The following is a 19,403-nucleotide window of genomic DNA, read 5'->3' on the forward strand; positions in this document are numbered from 1 at the left end:
TAATGGCAGCAGCAGAATTTAGTGATCTCTCAAACAGCCTAGCTCTGCATTTTTGAAGTACAGAAACAACAGTTTATTTATTTCAAGATAGCTGTTTTTCCCTAAACTATGTTCTATGACTGTCTTCTACTTTATAAATATACTGTTCATCTGCAGTAAACCCTTTTGTTTTTTTGTTTCTGTAGAATCAAGCTAAATATTTCCATTGCCTTCATTTAGATCAAGCCAAAAGAAACCAAGATTTTTTAAAAAATAAAGACGATATTCCTACACGAGGCAGAAAAATGAAAAATACCTCCTGTAAGCTATGTGGTAATAATAACTTGCTATTTTAACCTCGGATGCCATTTGCATTTCATAATGTAATTTCCCTGTTCTGAAAGGACAGTGATGAAATGATCTGACCTTTACATATTACTGTTTGATTTCTCTCTCAGTGTTCACTGGGAGAATTTAGAAGAGCTAAATATACCTGGGTCTTTCTGTCTTTCTCTACCCAAAAATTGGTCGTCTCATTAGCCTCTGTATTCTCCCCTCAAGAAACAGTTGGCATGCTTCTCCCCTTCTGTTGTTGACGTGCGGCCCCATTAGAGAATCCTGGAATGGAGAGCAGTTCTGTCTTTCCACCGGCAGGAATCTTGTGAATTAAAAAGTAACAAATGATTTTGGATTATTCAGGTCTTCATCTTGAACTCAAACAAACAAATCACCCTTGCTAGTAAACCTGACTGGAAAACTATTATGTTGCCTCCTTTATGAACCATGACATGGATGCCAATGGAGGGAGCAACGAAAACTTGGATTTGCACCGAAAAACTCTCTCCTCTGGCAACAGTTTTTTTTTTTCTACTTCTTATCATGAAAAGATTAAGAGGAAAGGCTCTGTCTATGACAGTAACCCTAGGTAAGAACTAGAGCAAGAACAGCAACCACTTTCCTTCCTTATGGCTTGTTTTGAGGCCTGAAATTCAGAACTCAATTGTTTGGGTAGGATTCTGCCTATCCATTCATTTAGAGAAATAATAAAAGATCTGCTTTTAATGTCAGAATTCAGACTAGAGGAAACTCTAAAGGGAAAGAAATTATTGTTGGATAAAATGAGAAAGGGGGGTTAGGAGTCTGATTCTGCAGTCAGACAGCCCTGAGCTTTAAACCCAGCTCTGTTATAAATAAACCTTTCTGGACTCAGTTCTTTATCTGTGAAATAAGGATATTAAATATTCCTATCTCAGGTGACTCTTGTAAAAGCTGATATAAAGTATTTATCCTGGTACCTGATACATGGCATGCATTCATTACATTTTAACCACTATTTCTATTCTTAGCCTTATGGGTTATCTTTTTTTCCGGTCTAAATACAAAAGTACAGATAGACTTGAATTGAATGCATCACGCTTAAATTGAACACAATTTTATTCGTCCTGCTCTATGTGTAAGGCTCTTATCAAGCACAGTATGAGGTGTGGTCACTGTTTTCAAGAAGTCTTCATTGCAAAAGACTCCTGGCATTTGGGAATTTAACATCTGCTGTGTCTCCTCTTCATTAATTACTCTGAAGCTCAGTGACATGGCAGCTTTTTCTGAGATACAAGTGTGAGTATTGTGCACTGTAAGGTCACAAGTTAGTCGTTCCAAGAATAGAGACTTAATTCATAATGGCCTAGCCCAGGGCCCTGTCATTGTCTCTGAATGTGTGGTTATGACTGAATAAATCAATCCTCAAGTACATATACTAAAAAGGTGATTACAACGTGGGGAGTTTTGAAGATATGATGGATCATTTGTAATTTATAAAGTAAAAATTTTTGAACTTCAAAATTTTCCATCAGGAAAGATGTTAAGAGAAATTTACTTTCTGGTCTCACCCTCTTGCCTTTGGACAGAACAGCCATCTAAGCCAAGTAGGACAGATATAATTATCTTTTTTTGTTCTGAAGCTTTCTAAGGATATACACTTCCCAACTACTGTTAGTAGTTCCTTTCAGCATCTTCTCACTACTTACAGTCAAGATGCTCTTCCTTATGTCCAATTTAAACTTCATTTCCTTCTCAAGTTAAGATTGTCTCAGAGGGAAGACAAATCCATTATCTCTTCCTGTTTCTGATTAATAACACTTTGCACCTTGCATACAGTAGATCCAATATGAATTCAATCAGCAAAACGGATCAAACACTTCATAAATCTGAAGACATTAATCAAACTACTCCTTACTTTTATAAAGTTTAACTCAGGAATAAATAATATTAATTGCTAATGCATTTCCTCCTAGGACCCAATTTCTAGTATTAACCATATTCCCTAAATCTCTGAAACTTTTCTATGTTTAAATGTTGCTCGAAATAATGATGTTTTATGATCTAACTGATGTAGTGACCTAAGTACCACACATAGACTCTGAAGCTAATTATCTGGGTTCAAATCACAGCTCTATCACTTACTTGTTATATAACTTTGGGAAAGTTACTTAATTTTTTTATATCTCAGTTTACATATCTGTAAAATAGGGATAATAATGATATGTACTTCATGTGGTTACTTTATAGATTAAGTAGGTTAACATTCATAAAGTGGTTAGAATAGTACCTGCTTTGTAGAGGTGTTTAATTTGTATTGTCATTATCAAGATTCCAGGACTATTTTTCCAGCCTGAAGAGTCATGTGAATCTCCCTGACATTTTGAATATGCTTGGTAATCTTACTGCTACAGATTATTTATTTATTTATTATTTTTGAAAGACTGTTTTATTTAATTTTTTTTAACTTTTAAGTTCAGAGGGGTACATGTGAAAGTTTCTTACACAGCTAAACTTGTGTCCAGGGGGTTTGTTGTACAGATTATTTTCATCACCCAGGTATTAAGCCTGGTACCCATTAGTTATTTTTCCTGATCCTCTCCCTCCTCCCACCCTCCAACTTCTGATAGGCTCCAGTGCATGTTATTCCTCTCTATGTGTCCATGTATTTTCATCATTTAGCTGGCACTTATGAGTGAAAACATGCCGTATTTGGTTTTCTGTTCCTGTGTTAGTTTGTTAAGGATAATGGCCTCTAGCTCAATCCATGTCCTTGAAAGGACAAGATCTCATTCTTTTTTAAGGCTGCATAGTATTCCATGGTGTATATGTACCACATTTTCTTTATCCAGTCTATCACTGATGGGCATTTAGGTTGATTCCATGTCTTTGCTATTGTTACAGATTTCTTAATACTATTTTCCCTACTTGGAATATCAATTACCTTCCTACCTAGATTATTCTTCTCCTACATATCTCAGCTTGATTGCACTTTCTCTGCTATGTCATGAGATCTCATCTTCAGGGCCAACGTGATCTCATATTCAGGACCTTTTTTGGTGCCATTAGTGGCCAATTATGACTTCATGTAGACAGTTATCTTTTAGTAACTTACCTTCTCAGTGAGATTTTTGGATGTTCCTTAAAAAATAAAGTAAATGCTACAATTTTTAATAACCTTTCACAGTTCCTACCAAGGACCTTTGCTTTCATGAAGTGCTTGATAAGCAGAATTGAACAGATAAATAATATTTTTGTTTGTTTGATTATCTACAAACTTTAGTGTAAAAACTCTTCTTAAGTTAGCTCATCTACTATAATTTTATTGCTGATATTTACATATGAAGCACTGTATTAGTCCGTCCTCACCCTGCTATGAAGAAATATCTGACATTGGGTAATTTATAAGGAAAGGAATTTAATTGACTCACAGTTCCACATGGCTGGGAACGCCTCAGGAAACGTACAATCATGGCAGAGGGCACCTCTTCACAGAGTGGCCGGAGACAGAAGTGCAAGCAGGAGAAATGCCAGATGCTTATAAAACCATCAGATTTCAAGAGAACTCACTATCATGTGAACAGCGTGGAGGAAACTGCCCCTATGACTCAATCACTTCCCACTGGGTCCCTCCCACAACACATAGGGATTATGGGAACTAAAATTCAAGGTGAGATTTGAGTGGGGACACAGAGCCAAACCATATTAAGCTCTCATAACAGTGCCTGGTTACAATGTAAATGTTGAATAAATGGGATGATGATGATGATAATGATTGCTATAGACTGAATGTGTGTTTCCCACAAAAGTCACATGCTAAAACTTAAGCTCCGTTGTAACAACATTTGGAGGTGAGGTCTTTGGGAGGTTATTAGATTGTGGGGGCAAAACCCTCATAAATGAGCCCTTAGAAAAGAGGCTCCAGTAAACTCCCTCACCACTTTCCACCATGTAAGGACACCATGTGAAGGCTGTCTTTGAACCAAACAGTAGCCCCTCAACGGACGCAGAATCTGTCAGTGCCTTGATCTTGGATTTCCCATCCTCCAGAACTGAGGGATAAATGTCTCTTGTTTATAAGCTTTCCAGTCTGTGATACTCTGTTATATCGACCGAAATGGATGATGATGAGGATGATGATGATGATACAGGAGAATACTATGCTTTAAAATGACCAGTTTTTTCCCCAAGTACCTACTCATGGTCAGGGAACTATGCTAAAATATTTGTATACATTATCTCATTTAGTTTTCGATGACCTAAGAAGAAAATTTCACTTATTTCCATTTTAAAGAGAAATTCAGGCTTTGAGTGGCATAGTGTAATCATAAATCCTGGGTTTCCTAGGGCAGTGTTGTTTTACACTTGTTGACCATGGGTAATTATTAATAGTGCCCTTTTTCATTCTTAAAGGTGTATGTTTGGTCAATGACTTGCATAGTCACCCTAGAGTTAATTAATGCCAACATAACAGATCTTGTAAGTGGAGGAGCTGTAACTTAAAAAGTGAGAAGTCAATCTCAGAGCCCTAACCCTTAGGCTAAGCCCTTGTAAAGCGACACATTTTATTTCCTCCTCATATAAAGGGAGTATCACAAAATATGACATTTAGAGAGATGTGGAAGGACCATATACAGATTGAAATTTTGTTTGAGTGGTAACGTGGTTCTGCTACTTCTCAGAGTAAGAAGATAAAATTATCAGGAGGGAAGAGGGGGAAATTATTTTGATTTTTATTGTCAGTTCTCATGAAGAAATTTCACAATTAAAAGTAATATGAATTTCAACTGCATGATGAAAACCCCAATAGCAAACAAAAATATTATATTTATTATATCTGAATATGTATAATGTGAATTAATGTTACCCCTGGTGTCTTGGCATTAAAGAGGGAGAAATTCATTATAAGCCTGGGAGATAAATATAAAATAAAGAATACCAGCACTTAACAATTATGCTATTGTACATTTTACACATAACTTACACCAGAGCATATAATTGTATATATCTCTTTTGACACTCATAGCTCTCTGAAACAGGTAAAGCAGAAATTCTTGTTATCATTTTACATGAAACTGAGAATCAAAGAGATTAAGTAAATCACAAGATTTATACTTGAGAGTATAAATTAGGATACAACATCATCCTGACATCTTAAAGTGATTTAAAATTGTTCAAATATAGCCTAACAGAAACATGTTCAAGGGAAAGGTACTTCAAGGGTAAAACCAAAACTATGCACTCCAGATGAAGAGTGTCTGGACTTAAAAGATTGTTGGTGTATACTGCCCACTGGACACTGATTTTAACTGTGAGATTAATTATTAAAACTACAAAATATTATTGTCATCTTGCCTCGTTAACACAGATGTTACACAAGCAGAGAATGGAGTTAGAGTTGTTGATTTCACATCTTGGGCTACAAATTATTAGGCATCACTGTCAGATCAAGCAAAATGCTTTTCAAATGCAGAAGATCAGTGTAGGCAAAACAAACGCTGTCTCAGCACACCTTGGCCACTTTTTCTACCTAGTTCACATCAGCTCCCAAATTCAGGAAATTGCTGATTCTGGGAAAATGTATGAAATAACTCCAGCTTCTTCTTTCTCCTTATTCTGTTTTCTAATCTCTGTCCATAAGCAAACCTGTTCTCTCATGCAACCATTCATTCACACTCTGATATAAAAAGAGTAACTGAAGACTAGCATTATGTTTTCCTCTCTCAAGATTAGCTACATTTCTGCAGGAATCAAAGCTGAATACATCAAGTTCTAATAATGACATTTCAAGGAGATAGCTTTCCAGTTATTCTGAAATCCCCTTCTGCAGGTGCTCACTAGTTATTGTACAGATAGGGTCCCATATTTTGTTTTACCAACTAAGCTCCACTCAGTGAAATTGAACATGTTAAGTTTATTGAAAAAGAATAAAGGCAATTGCTTTATTTTTTTGGCTCATATCTGTGTCCATTTTGCAGAACTAAAGGTGCTGTATAAATCCTTTAAAATGTGGAACAGCAGAACAGTGACCGCAAACACATAATTCATCAAGTTAAATTTATGTCTGGTAACAGTGATTCTGAACACAATAGAACAGATGCCATCCTGTAAAATCCTGAAAGTCATTCTTTTCCGCAATTTCAGAGAACCATGTTATGAAATTCCTTCCAAACTTCATGCAACATAGCTTCTGGGGTATTTCCCAAAGTGATGTTTACGTAGGTATAAGAGGCAGACACAAATAACCCACCAAGGACTGAATCCACTTTTCCAGTTTTGTGAATATATCCTACTCTTCAAATTTTTTATCCAGTCTTCCTCTCATTCCCAACTTCAACACTTCTAAAGATCAGTTCTCCCCACATGAAGACAGAAGTTTTCAGTTGGCCAATATTAACCTCTGTAGTGAATCTTCTTTCTCTCTTCTCATTGGCCTCAACTCAATAGTTGGCTTGGGACTTTTATTTCCCCAATTATTTCTTTAGGACATGCTAAATGGGGGCAGGGGAGAAGGGCAGGGAAGAGACAGAGAGGTGGTGATGTCAGTGGTAAGAAACTTTCACCACCATTTATTGTGGTAGTTGATTTACCACATTTACTGGTTATAACAAATTACTGTGTGAATGTGGAGATTTCAGACAAAAGTTGACATTTTAAAACTATCATGTAGCAGCAAGGATACAATTATGTATACATGAGGTATATATATAATTTTGTATACATACAAAATGACTAGACAGATAATGGATGTGGATAGATATATATTACATGCATATATATTTGTGGATTAGACATAATTTTAACTTTTTACTTTTATGTTTAAGTCTTTGATTACATTTTAAAATATAACTATTCTTATTTAAAAATCCTTACAGATTTGCCAAAAAGCCCCTTTTCATATGCTATCTTTTATTTGTGATTTTTCTTCTTTTTAAATGTCATTCACTTTGTAATACTCTATCAAATTATTCTTTAACAATTTATTACCCGTATCTAGAAATATTGACAGTCCATGTGCCAGTAAGATGATATTTGGAAAACAAAAAGTAGTGATTATTTTTTAAAGCAAACCATACATTTTTATATATATATATCTATATACACATATATATGTGTATATATACTGTGCACATACTCACACACGTATTTATATATATATATATATATATATATATATACTGTACATACACACATACATGCACTGATATTTGTCATGAAGTGATTCTGTGTCTGTGAAACCGGCTATGCCATGTGATGAAGCTGTTTCTATGGAAACAGCTCATGATTCATGGTCAACATAAAAAAATTACCAAGTATAAGGTAGACTTGATAAAGAAACTATTAATTTCTGAATTTAAAAATGTGAATGCTATATTTACTAAAAATTTTTATGACTCAAAAATTTCTAGTGAATGCTATTATTCAGTCCCTAAAATATGCTGGGAGTGATAATAGAGAATATAAAGAATATAATTCTAAGCTTCCTAAAGCTTACATAGTTGGGGGATAAAGGCAAGGTTAGGAAGACCTTTATATGTATAATTTCTAAATTATATTGGGTCTTTTGTCTTTTATTAGTCTTGATTTCCTAATATGCCCCAGATATTCTTTCTCCAGTATAATTCTCTCTGGTAAGACTGCAGAAAAGACTCCATAGAAAAAACACGATTTGAACTAGACCTAGATGCATTTGGGTGGGAGAGGTTTTGCAGGTGGCAGGAGGTAGAAATAATGGCCACTGACATGAGAAAATGTTCTAGACAGGGGTGGGATTCCAAATGAATGTCATTGAACTGTCTCCATGGAGACAACAAAGCTATTTCCCTTGACTAGAGAACTGTGTATCATTCCCTTGAAAACAATAAATCTTAAGAAAAAATATCTCCGTGAGTCACGGAGGGCTAGAGTAGGCAGAGATCCTGAGCTTTCGACAAATCTGTTTCTCTGCTTTCAGGAAAGATACCAAATAAACCCTATCATTCAAATGGGATTCACTCTTAGCAACTTCCCTGATTAATCCATTTAGCAACAAGAGTCAAGGCATCTAACCTCTAATTTTTCCTGATATATCTGAAGACCTTTCATCCATACTCTTTTTCAGTAGAGGTAGGGAAAGAACAGCTGATTGCTAACAGCTACCTAAGGGCCCTCTTCTATTTGAATCTATTTCTCTGGCTGTTTCTCTGTCTTTCTCTAAATGAAATAATATAATCTATGAATAAGACTGCTTAAATAGATTTCCTCTTTGCAGGAGACCAACTTGTAGGGGACAGGGCTCTGTTGAATTCTTGTTTAGAATCATACCCAACAGTCCATTCAAATGTTTTCATTCTTGTGCAAAGGTCCTGAGAGTCACTTTTTAATTTCCTGGCAGGTAAGCGTCATTTCTCAAGGCATGCTGTCAGCCTCATTTGCCCTGCCTGTTTTATCCGGTCTCATTTCATCACCAAATACACTTTCTACAAGAACTCACACTGCTTTCATGCAATCTCACATGGAAACACAATGTTCCAGAAGGACTCTGAATCACTTTAGCGATACAGTGGAGAAGAGACCAGATGCTGTGTAAGTAAGTTTCCCACACATCTATTTCCCCTACCTATAAGGTTTTATAAAGGCATCTAAAACAGAACACAAAGATCACGCCTCTGGAAGGATTGAAAAGTATGCTCTAAATACTGTCAGAATCTAGGTCCTCCTAGATAAAAAGCCATATTACTAGGGATAATTAAAGTTGACTCTATTCCATTCTGTCTTTGCCCAGCACCCTTTCTCCCTATCTCTCACCAACGCATTTCACTCACTACATTTATGGGCTTCAGGATCTATCTCTGTAGAGCTCACCTTATTTGTGAACAGACTTGGAAGAAATAGTTCATTGATGTTAATATTCAGTATTCTAACTCAGTTCTTCCCCAAGTGCCTTATAACATATAATATACTCTTTTTTTTCTGAAAATGTGTCCACTTCAGCAGTGAAAGAGATGGTGTGCTCCTGGCCCTGGGTTCCCTCCCTAGGCACATGCAGCCCCGATGTCAATCACTTAATATGGAACCGTAGATGGGGATCCAGGGCTCATTTCTTCTCTAACCCCTGTCATCCAAAGAGTCACTAAATTCCTCTGACTTGCTTCTGAATATCATTTTTCTGTCTATTCCTATGGAAAGTACTAGTTTAGGCATCTATCACCTCTCATCTGGACCTTGAAACACTCTTAGCTCCCAAACACTGTCCTCAGTTTTAGCCTTCTCTACTTCATCCTCCACATAGCTGCAAGAACCTAAAATATAAAACACAGTTCCCGTTAAACACTTTGTCAGATGTTCTGCATTTTAGGATTAGGGTCCATTTCCTCAGCATAGATATTCCAGCATCATTTCTTTATCTGTTTGCATGTGAATGTGTACTGCAAATTCTCTTTTTAAAATGAAAGTGGAGGACATGTACATATAAGATTTTTCTAAGCCAAGAGTTCAAAGGGATATATAAAAGACAGTAAATATCCCTCTGCAGTGCACTTCTGGTCCTTGTTCCACTTCCAAGAGGAATAACTATTACTCATTTTCTTATGTGTATCCTTTCAGAAATGGTCAGTGCATATACAAACAAATACGTGTTTACAGAAAGGCTCCTTTTTACACAATGAGAGCATTCAATGACATTTTCCTACAACTTGTTTTTAGCATGCAGTCTGATCTCTTGACAATCCTCCCTGTGCCTTTTAAGTTCTCACAATAGAAATTATCTGTAGTTCCCAGAACACTTCATGCTGTTTTCAGGCACACCTCCCAATGCATATGCCCTTTCTTTTGTGTGGAAATGTGTATAGGCTGCAAATGAGAAGAACTTCTACACAGTTGCTAACTACTATTCTTTTCTAAGATTCATTTCAGGTATTAACCCTTCATCATGACTTAGAAACTACCAACCGTTGCTCCCGTAGGATCCTGTACATACATGTCTCTATCATAGCACCTACCACATAGACCAAGATAACTATGGATGTTTCAAATCCACAGTTCTTCTTTCAAAAATATACTTTTCAAAAAAGACATTCCTCTAAAAAGAAAAATCTTCACTTCAAGATTAGAAACTTTAAATTGTTTGTCTGTTTTTTGAAAAAGACTATAACCTCTACAAGAACAGAGACCATATCTAGTTGTCTGTTTTTTTTTTTTTTGTATTTTCTTTTCTGCTTGAGTAGTTGGATCAATGCTATTGGAAAATTATCCTTTATTCTCAAATTCACAATGCAGCAACAGATTTTATTGAGGATGTGAGAGTCAGGGAAAGATACATTGGTTCACTTAGCAGAAGACTAGCAATGAAGACTCTGAGGACTCTAAAAGGGGTAACTGGGCTTACTAAAGATAAAAAATGCATCTTTCACTTTTTTCTTGTGGCCAGCCTTTTTTTCTAAGATTTCACCTCTGATATGAATTAATCGTAAACATTTTCTTAAGCATATCTGTCAAGTAGTGAATAATAGATTGTTAAATGCTATTATTGAGGTCCTTCCCTTTCAATAGATGGAAGTCAAGGAACTTCATGAAATGCTTGATCTACTGAAAACAGAAGTATTTTGGGAAAAAGAATTTCAGTGCTCATATGGTTTATGGATGAACTATGTACTAACATTTAGTCAACTATAAACATCTACCAATTCTTCCTCCTATGATTTTCAAGTATGATTCTGTCATTTGAGACCCCTCACTGAAACCTAAGCCAACTGGAAACATTTAAACCATTCATTTCTCTTTTGAAATGTTTTACTTTCCTTGATAATGCAAGATTTCATTTGTGTATAAGTGTTCTGAAGGTGCTATGAAGTATTTGGGGGCCTGTCAAGACAGAAATCATCAGAAACTTAAAGAATGGATATTAAGTGATATTCAGCTAAGACAAACACCCTGGTTTTACCCCCTCATTTCTCAGTCACCTCATGGGAGGATTTTAGGCAGGTTAGGTAAACCCTTTGGGATACTCAGATCTTCAAAAATAATACTTTCCTTCTGTTTCACAACAAGTGTTGAATAAAATTATTACTTCAGTTGTGGTGGAGCAGTGTTCCCAGTTTAAATACAATGGACAGCTCCACATAGAAATAAATCCAGTTTAGTCTTGGCTCTAATGTTCAATACAATATAACCAGGCATTAGGCCAGTTTCATTTTGAAGATCATTGCTTCTTGTTGCTGTCTTTGTGAATGTGTTTAAGGAAGAAAAAGTTGGATGAGGATGCCATGACTAATTAAAATAATGATTCAAGAGGCCCTAGATTGCACACAATCTGTACTTCAATGTTCCCAGGAGGCTACATCATTTTAACTCAGTGGGAACTCAATAAATTCTTGGGATTGACTCACCTACCAGGAGAATATGGTATTTAAGACAATCTAGCAAGGGAGTAAGATGGAGACAAAGATTTTTTATTTTGACAGAGTCTAAAATCTTTAAATATCTAAGTTTTTATTATAGGATATTTGAACTGGAAAAGGGTTTAGCAATTATGTAATTTAGCTTCATTTTACAAAGGAGAAACCTAGAGAAGCCAAATTACTCACTCAAAGTCCTAGGCTATTTTTTACTAGTCTAGTAGTTAGGAGCCAGACCCTGGAGACAGGCTGCCTGGTTTCAAATTTTGGCTCTGCCATTCACTAGCTGTGTAACTTCTGAGTAAGGTATTTAACCTAACAACGTTTCCCGCTCTCTCAGCCTCAGTTTTTCAATCTGTAATGGCGGGGAGGGGTAAGAATTGCCTAGCATTAAGTAAAGGATTACATCGCTATTAATGTAAAGCACTGATAACCATAGCTCACATATGGAAAATGTTCAGTAAGTTACTACTTATTTTCATTGTATTTCACACTATAATACCCAGTCTGATTTTGCAATCCTAAAATCCTAGGCTTTCAAATGTAAACTCAAACTTTAAAACAATCTAGACAGGCTTGCTTTAATGTGGTTTAGAGTAAAAAAAAAAAAAAAAAAAAAAAACAAAAACCACAAAAAACCAAAAAACCACAAAAAAAAAATATATATATATATATATATGTTATCTCCAAACAGACAGGCAAAGGGAAGATTTTCCTTCCTCAGCCTCTCCAGATGTTATAAAATTGTAACCCAGAACCTAAAAGAAAAATTTGTGTGATTACTCATATAAGAATAAAATGTATTTACATGCTAGCTAACTCCTGTTTCTACTTTTAAGTGATACTCACTTATTTGTTGTGTTTGCAAAGGAAATTATATTATAACCTCAGAAAATTTACTGACAGCATCAAGAGTATGTTTAGGCTATTTTACAAAGTTATTGCTAGCTCCTCATGGTGCAAAAACAGTTTGCAATGTTCTTTATCCTGAAGAAAAAAGGCATAGGTGTCCCTGTAAAGCAACGGGATAGCATTGTGGAGTTACTGTACTTGGAAATGTTTTCATTGCCATCATTTGAGATTGGTTGATTCACGAGTATTAATACAGATAAGAAGACTATTTAGGTCGAGCCCCATCTCCAGGCTCCTGCCTTTATCCTGTTGCTTATCATCATCATAATCAATTATGGAATTAACTTTCCCTTTAGAGAACAGCTACCTGCAACTTAAATAATAACATTCCTAAAGAAATTTGAATGGAAAAAAAAGTTCATTTCTTTTTTCTTTTCTTTTCTTTTTTTTTTTTTTTTAAGACTGTTTTGCTCTATCACATAGGCTGGAGTGCAGTGGCACGATCTTGGCTCACTGCAACTTCCAGCCTCCTGGGTTCAAGCGATTCTCATGCCTCAGTTTCCAGAGTAGCTGGGACCATAGGCACGCGCCATCACACCCAGCTAATTTGTATACTTTTGGTAGACATGGGGTTTCACCATGTTGGCAAGGCTAGTCTTAAACTCCTGACCTCAAGTGATCCACTCGCCTTGGCCTCCCAAAATGCTGGGATTACTGGTTGGGGCCACTGCACTCAGCCAATTTCTTAATTAAGCTAGAACTTAGGATAATGTACTACCTTGATATTCAAAGTGCAATCTATATACCAGCAATCAGCATTGCCCAGGAAAAATGCAGAATGTCAGGCCCCATCCCACACCTCTGATTTGGAATTTGTATTTTAATAAGATCCCAGAGTGATTCACCTATACGTTGAAGATTGAGAAGCACTGACCTAGAGAAATTCATGTGGGGACTGGGAAACTGACAAGCAGTTACTGTTTTGAGTCACCACAGTGATAGTAATGAGATATAATTAAAGTATGTACCAGAAGCTTCCAGAGTCTAATATTAAAATCACCACCACAACAACAGAAGCAGTGAATTTTAAGTGGATATTTGGTAAATTAAATTTGTCTTTCCTTAAGCATTATTTATAAAATTGGCTCATTTTCGTTTTTGTCATCGTTGTTCACTGTAATGTCTGTAAGAGCATTCACTGTTATACTCATTCATGCGTGAAGGAAGGAAAGACAATGAATCCATGATAGCTATCTCATATTGGGAACAGCTTGGATTGAGTCCTGCCTTGAGTCAGGACTCATTCGATGTAAGGTCTTCTAGGGGTGGCCATTTGGACCATCATGTCTTCAGATTAGGTACAGAGAGCTGCCTGGTTGGAACTCCTACTTGGTAATCAGGATCCACCTCTTGAATAAGAAGGAACAGCTAGTCACTGGAATTTGAAATACAAGAGTCCAACTACTTGTTAGAAGGTAGTTAACATCATGTTTCCCCAAACTACTGTTTGAAGAGAAAACTTGCCTACTACTGTCTGCATCTTACTGGCTTTATAGTAGCAGATGTTAGTGGTTATGTTAAGGACAATTTCTGGGAGCTCTTGTCTCCATTTACTCCAACTGCCTCCTGTTCATCTTTAGTCCTCTTTGTGTGTGTGCGTGTGTGTGTATGTGTGTGTGTGTGTGCCTGTGGCTTGGCAGAAACAGTTAAAAGACAAGGTTTGAAGGTTATAATATATAAATGGAAATCATGGTGGTTTTTTAAGATGACAGTTTAGAAAATGGTAACAGTATGTAGTTGCTATCACACAAACAACATATCCCATGATGCCAAAAGAACAATCCTTTCTAATTTAATCAATAATATTATTGCCTGAAAAGTCTTCTTCTCAAGTAGATATGTTTATCTGCATCGGAATTATTCTTCACAATTTTTGAATTCACTGCTTAGAACCAATGATTCTTGATTGTAGAGATTCTTTACTATGTAAAGATTGCTTTTGTTTCTTAATTTGTGAAAAATTAAGAAAACAATTTTTCACAAATTAAGAAATCAGAAAATACTCTTGATACGATGTTAGTCTGTAAAGCAGACAATGTATAAACCAATCAGGGATTATATTTTACTTGGGGAAGCAATGGAAAAGAACAAAAATGAATGGAACCTAGTTCTCAAATCCACTAATTTAATGCACAATTACGTCATTTTCCCAGCCATGGAATGGGTAATAATGGTAATGAATAAAAACATAAATATAAGCAATGTTTTAGAAATTAATTCAACTTGCATTTTCTTAAAAACTATTTTTATATTATTGTCCATTCTCTTTGTTATATTCATGTCATTTAATGTTGATGAACATTTTCTATTAAATTACTCAAAAGTTACTGCCTATCAGGGTACTGAAACATGCTTAATACCAAAAGCAATAAGCAATAAGTCTTATTTTCCATGGACTTCCAACCCTATTTATATTATCTAAAAATCACAACATACAATAAACAATTCTCTTTTGGGGGTGCGGGCTAACCATCTGAGTTGTGTTTATACAGAACCCTCAATTTTAAAAACATTACTCTTTATTTCCATTTTTCTTGGAGTTATTTCCAATCTATTTCAATGTTTTGTCATAGATGAGAGAAGATAAAATAAACTTTGGGTTCTGTTGATAGTGCTCATTAAAAGAAGAAACAAGAAAGAACAAGTAAATCAAGGTTTATTATTTTTCAACTTTGAGTGGTTTCTATTTTCTAATCATGTCTCTAACATTGTTGTGGAAAGGTAATGGGGATTATAGTAGAATATGTATTTTCAAAGGCTTATCAGCTGGAATATTTTTGAAAAATCAAGTGCATATACACATGTTGCCATGAGTAAACAGACTGTATTATTTAATCATTAGGAAGAAATATCCAGTGGTATTTCAATTAAAGTCAATCCTTGTTCTGAGCTTATGTATGAATTCAGTTGAACAACTGATTATACAGAACTTTTTGTTATGGTGGTTGTTGATTGCAGCAACTTCCCTATTTAATTGAGTTTTAAAAAAAGCTGAAAAGGGGTATGTCAATATAGCCAACAGAATTACATATTTTTTAAAATTCTGAAAAGCGTGGCATTCTACACGGCAAAGTAGAACAAAGGCTGCATTTGCTTTTTGAGCTTTTTAAATCTTCTATTTTATCAATTATGTGTGGATGCTTACAAGATACCAAAGTAAATGATTGAAAACGAAAAATATTATCATTATTAATCTACATGATACAACTTGTTAAACTAATTCATTGTCTAATTTGTCCAGTTGCATTTGTGTAGATTAGGCACAATTTGTGTATGTTCACATATTATTACATTCCTCACAGTGTTTCTAAATAATATGTTTTGGGTTACTTTGTGGTGTTAACATGTATGTAAACAGAATATAATAAGTCAGTTTGCCAAATGAGAAAATATTCATTGCGTATTACGTTTTTAAAATTGAGTTTCTTTTTCCAGCACGACAATCAGAGACAGTTAAAAATAGTATTTTAAATAAGTTATTTGAAGCAGGAGCCACTACAACTACAAAATACAGAAATTAAATAGTCACACCTTTTATCCTATTCCTATTCAATAAGCTATAGACATATTTATTTCTTCCCTAACATAGCCTAAAAAGGAAAAGAAAAAAATTCTTAAACCATAGCATATTAAAATAAAACGACACAGTAGGAATGAAATGAAAGACAATTCAATAGCCTTTATAGCCATAGAGTGATACAATCTCAAATGGTTTTACTCTTTAAATTATTCAGGATTTATAAATTTTTGCCGCCATAATATTTTTTCACAAGTGGAATAAAAATGGCATTTTGCTCACGTAGATCTAGCTGTTCCCTGGGTGGTTGATTCTAGAAAAGCAACAGGCTTTTCCCCGTCTTACAAGAAGCAACAGTTAGAAACTCTAAGTAGAAAACTCCTACACACAGTGGACGGAACCAGCCAACAGAGAAAGTGGCAGCTATTTCAGTTCATTTTGCAATAGTTTCCAAAAAGAGAGGGAAAAATATATATAAAAGAATGTTGACCCCTTTGAAATGTAAGGACTGTGCTTTGTTACTGTCGCCCCCTCTCCCTTCCAACGTCCCTTAAATTATCAGGTTTTTTAGGCATGCTTAGGTTTCTAGAGTAAGGTGAAGCAATATGACTTGATTTATTTTGTTTCAACTTAAATTTGCAAGATGCAGTAAGACAAATTCATAACCTCCCGCAAGGGAACAATACAAGCCTACCCAGGCTCGGGCACTTTTCCTACTAGCAAGCATGGACTGCTGTCTTAGCGTGTTGCTCCTGCCACCCGGTGTGCCTGAACCTGGAGAGAAAGGACACTTTGAAACCCCGACTGTGCTCTTGGTGGCAGGGCCTTGGTGCATCCGGGCTCGCTGACTGCGAGGGCCACGGGGATTGCCAGGACCGCGCCTGGGGAGGTGATGGCTGCCGACCACCGGTCCGGGGACCCTAGTGCAGGCCGCCCGGCTGCCGGCAGATGGTGCCCTCCTCATCCGAACACGCAGGGAAACCCAGCTAAAGTAACGCTCAGACTCCTCCCCAGCCGATCCACGGCGCAACAGTCACTCGTCCTTCCCAAAATAGTGCCGAGCACGTTTCCCCTGGAACACCGCAGTAGCCCGTGTGTGTCGAAATTACAAACCAGGGGCGACCGGGTGTGTGTGCCGGAGCGGGGAGCGCGTGCGGAGTGGGACCCCAGGGGCCAGGGGCGAGGTGACCGCCAATGAAACGCAGAGGGCAAAGGGACTGGTCCATTTCCCATCTGCGTAAGCCGGACCGCCGGGCCCGTCGGGAGGCCACTCACCATATTCACTTCGGAGACCATGTCTATGCTGGCGACATCGATCCGCATCCCAACGTCGACGGGGGGCCCTGCCGGGGAGGTGGGCCACATTAGGAACAGATTCTCTCAGTGACAGCAGGCTGGGGAGGGTCTGGGGGCTTCCCAGCCCTTACTCCATTCTGAACGGGCTCCCTCCCTGCTCCCCCCACCACCCCTTTCAGGGGACAGCCTGGGAAAACAGGTGTGGGCACACGCGTGATGCAGTGACTATGCAGAGGGTGTGTCGGCCCGGGAAAAGGTCGCCTCCGCCTGAAGATTCATCCACCTGAGACTGGGGACCTGGTGTGTGTGTGTGTGTGTGTGTGTGTGTGTGTGTGTGTGTGTGTGTGTGTGTCTGTGTCCAGGGCACAGTGCACGCTTACGAAAATGACATGTCTTTTTTTTTTTTTTTTTGACATTTATCTTTGACAGAAAAGGAGAACTAGGGATGGGTTACAGGTTGAAAAAAGATGAAGCGTTACCTCCGAAGTCCGGCCGCAAGCGAATGTCATATCCTTTGAGCAATCTGTCCACTGTCTCTTTCACGTATGACATGTTGCTGGGTTCACTGGTGCTGAGGGGAAGAAGTAGGGACCGTATTCAAAATGAGCACAAACTGTGAGCACATATAGAAAGACACAGGCACACCTACCCCCAAACAACAAGATGCATGATCCAGCAGACACGTAAAAAGAAACATACCAAGAAAAAACAAGAGAGATTCAACAACAGCAGCTCACCTGTGTGCACAACAGACCATGGTAATCATCACAGGGAAAGAGAGAAGCCCCAGACTCTCTCGATTTTGTACTGTCCACATTACTAACTCTGATTAAAAGAATTGTCTTTTCTGCGAAGATTCAAGGAATGCAACTTAGTCGGCTGCTGGGCAGTAATTCCCGAATGGACCTGCGCATGCGCAGAGCGCGCTCACTACCAAAAGACACCTTGTGCCTTGCAAACAATATTCCTAGTGGAACAGGCAACAGATTTCAATCCCTCTAAAGTTCCTATTTGGGGTGCTCCGTGTCCTCCGGGTAGTCAGAGACAAGCTGCTGTTTCCACGCAGGGGATCCTACGAGCATGTGTAAACGGAGTTTCCTTCATGCATTGGAGGTTGCTATGTTGATTTCCATTCTGCCCTCAACCTGATTTTGTTTTTTTTTACTGGGTGCTCAGTGATCTGGCTAAGGCTGCCTGTGATTGGCATCTTTCGCTGACAGTCAGGGAGGTCCTAGAACGGGGACTCTGGAGGCGGGTCTGTTGTTCTCTGGTTGCCTGCGGCGGGTACCGGGCGGATGTGATCAGCGGGGTTTGTGGGTGGGGGTGACTGGGAGCAGGGAAGAGTGGAGAGAGAGGGAACCGGAGAGTTACTAAAGGTGCAGAGGAAACTCAGGACGTATTTGAGAACTCCAAAAATTAGGTGCCCTTGGGAGGCATCCTAGGACATCTGGCTTGGTGTAGACTTCTGTAGGAGGCAGAGTAAGAGGGGCAAGCTAACTTTTCTTCCACCCCACTTTTCTTCCCTCCCCTTGTCGTTTCTCATCCAGGTTGGGAAATGAGGGAAACAAAGGATCCAGCAGCAGTTCTGGGCAGGCAATCTTTTTTTCTAGGGCCATCCACTGCAAGCCCCACTTTTCCTCCAGGTTCTAATAAGAAAAATCTCTTTGTTAAATTGACAACATTTAAGGTGGCATTTGTGACCCCTAGCAGAACTCAAACATCCAGACAGTTTAACCTCTGTTCGCCAGTAGGTTGGGATTCTGCAGGAGCAAGTATTGTTTGAATTAAATTAAATTCAGTGACTTCGATTCTACAAATGTCATTGAGCACATGTTAGGCAGAAGGCCCTGGGCTAGGTGTTTGTTCTTTTGTTAAATAGTATATATTAAATTTTGTTGTGGGCATTCTGAGACTCATAGCTGATTCAGAAAGGGTTCCTGACCTAAAGAATTTCACATCTAATGGGAGAGGGACACACACAAGTCTAAGTAAAGAGAATTGTAATCCCT

At 37.6% G+C, this 19,403-nt stretch overlaps 1 protein-coding gene across 1 annotated transcript in view; it reads right to left on the reverse strand.

Moving 5' to 3' along the window:
* The window catches only part of GABRB1 (gamma-aminobutyric acid type A receptor beta1 subunit), a 403,876-nt gene extending 385,047 nt beyond the window's left edge, over positions 1-18,829 (reverse strand). The window contains exons 1-3 of the mRNA XM_003258406.2: positions 18,132-18,829; positions 17,874-17,965; positions 17,374-17,441 (exon numbers count right to left, since the gene is read on the reverse strand). Coding sequence (XP_003258454.2) covers positions 17,374-17,441; positions 17,874-17,965; positions 18,132-18,211 — 240 coding nt within the window. The 5' untranslated portion in view covers positions 18,212-18,829. The remainder of the gene's footprint in view (positions 1-17,373; positions 17,442-17,873; positions 17,966-18,131) is intronic.
* Positions 18,830-19,403: the final 574 nt, after the last annotated feature.

This window comes from Nomascus leucogenys, chromosome 20 (genome assembly GCF_006542625.1).
Source record: "Nomascus leucogenys isolate Asia chromosome 20, Asia_NLE_v1, whole genome shotgun sequence".
Taxonomy (NCBI): Eukaryota; Metazoa; Chordata; class Mammalia; order Primates; family Hylobatidae; genus Nomascus; species Nomascus leucogenys.